Here is a 1,623-nt window from a genome sequence, read left to right as displayed (position 1 = left end):
CCAGCCGCGTGATGCGCTCCCGCGGCGCCGCGGGCCGGCTTCCAGTCCCATGCTCGGCCTCGAGTTCCTCCTGCTGCTGCCGCGCTTGCTGCAAAATCCGTCGGGTCAGCCGGGGCCCCACATACTCTTCTTCCTCCTCTTGGGTCCCGCGACCGCGCCGCTTCTCCCGGGCCCCTGCCCGCACCGCGTCCCCGGCCAGAATCTGCTCGGCAAGGGGAGCGTGTTTTTCCTGGCCCCCGGCCCCGCGGGCCGCCTTGAATTTGGGCATTTTTCTCAAAAAGGTGCCGGGAAAGTTCACACGTGGAGACGCAGAAGCAGTCCCGAGTGCGTCTGCGCGGTGTGCGCCCCGTTCCCCAGAGGCCACGCCGAAGCACAGCGCCCCCTACCGCTCGGAGGCCAGGAGCGCCATCCGCGCCGCCCCACCTGCTGAGAACTCGCGGGTCCTGGGGCCAGACTCCCCAATAAACTCTGTGCCTTTTACGTTGTCTCCTCCAACCTTTGAGGATTTAGGGGCTCAGGGTGATGGAAGCCTGGGGGCAGCCGCCGGGCAGGGATACCAACGAAGGTGTCGGCGAGGAGGCGCCTAGACACGCCCCTGCTCCTCGCGGTGCGTCGACTGGGGCGCTCTGTTTTTACGTCACTTCCGGAGCCCCTCCCTCCACCGGAACTGGCCGTAGGGCGCCTTCACTAACTGTGCGTGGACGGAGAACTCTGCGATTCGACTCTTTGGTCCTGCCATCCTCCTGGTCCGACATCATGGGAGTGACCTGGTAGGGCTGCAGGGGATACTGTGGGGCGGGACTTGGGGTCGCGGAGTGAACCCTGGGGGAGGGTCGGGACCCGGGTTTGCGGTCCCTCGGGAGTCTGGCGCGATGTCCTCGGGTTGTGTGGGTGAGGGGGACCCCGCGAGGGCTGTGGAGTCCCCGGGCCTGGTTTCTTGGGGATGCGCCCCCTTTCTTCTGGGTTTTGTCCCAGGAGCCGTCCATGGTTGGTTGCCTCCTTCCCGTTTTCTTGGCACAACTTCCCGCCGGTGAGGCCAGGGTGGGACTTGGGGGTCGGAGAGAGGATGTGTGGGCCAGAACTCATCAGCAGGCAGGGCTAGCGGGGTCTGGGGACAGGCAGAGAGGGGACAGTAGCTTTTTTTAGGTTTTCACCCGTCTTTCCTTCCAGCCACTAAATGTAGTTAGAGCATGTTTTAAAATGCTAGATTTCAGAGCCTTCCCCCCCCCCCTTTCTTTTTTAAACAGCAGTAAGTGTAAGCATTTCCAACCAGAGAGGACTGGAGGCCAGGCTATCCCAAGTCACTGACTGTGGGCTTCCCGGGTCACAGCCTGTGGAAACTCCTGGAAGCCCCGGCTTTTGCCAGTTTGTCAGTGATTGCGTTTTTGTTGACTGCATTTGGCATCATGAGCCTCCTCTGACCCCTAGGGCAGTGGTCGGCAAACTCATCAGTCAACAGAGCCAAATATCAACAGTACAACGATTGAAATTTCTTTTGAGAGCCAAATTTTTTAAACTATATAGGTAGGTACATGGTTATTAACTTAATTAGGGTATTCCTAAGCTGGCCTTTGCTATAAACGTCCTCAATCTGATTGAGGTACGTTCGCTGATCGACCCCTT

At 59.8% G+C, this 1,623-nt stretch overlaps 2 protein-coding genes across 3 annotated transcripts in view; one reads left to right on the top strand and one right to left on the bottom strand.

Annotated features, from left to right (window-relative positions):
* The window catches only part of BYSL (bystin like), a 10,962-nt gene extending 10,360 nt beyond the window's left edge, over positions 1 to 602 (bottom strand). The window contains exon 1 of the mRNA XM_006776333.2: positions 1 to 602. Coding sequence (XP_006776396.1) covers positions 1 to 268 — 268 coding nt within the window. The 5' untranslated portion in view covers positions 269 to 602.
* Positions 603 to 657: 55 nt separating this feature from the next.
* MED20 (mediator complex subunit 20) overlaps positions 658 to 1,623 on the top strand; it is a 28,697-nt gene continuing 27,731 nt past the window's right edge. For both annotated transcript variants that reach the window (XM_015572215.1, XM_006776332.2), the window contains exon 1: positions 658 to 770. In XM_015572215.1, the coding sequence (XP_015427701.1) occupies positions 757 to 770 (14 nt within the window). In that variant the 5' untranslated portion in view covers positions 658 to 756. The remainder of the gene's footprint in view (positions 771 to 1,623) is intronic.

The sequence above is a fragment of the Myotis davidii genome, unplaced genomic scaffold (assembly GCF_000327345.1).
Source record: "Myotis davidii unplaced genomic scaffold, ASM32734v1 scaffold167, whole genome shotgun sequence".
Taxonomy (NCBI): domain Eukaryota; kingdom Metazoa; phylum Chordata; class Mammalia; order Chiroptera; family Vespertilionidae; genus Myotis; species Myotis davidii.
This window is presented reverse-complemented; position numbering and strand designations above follow the sequence as displayed.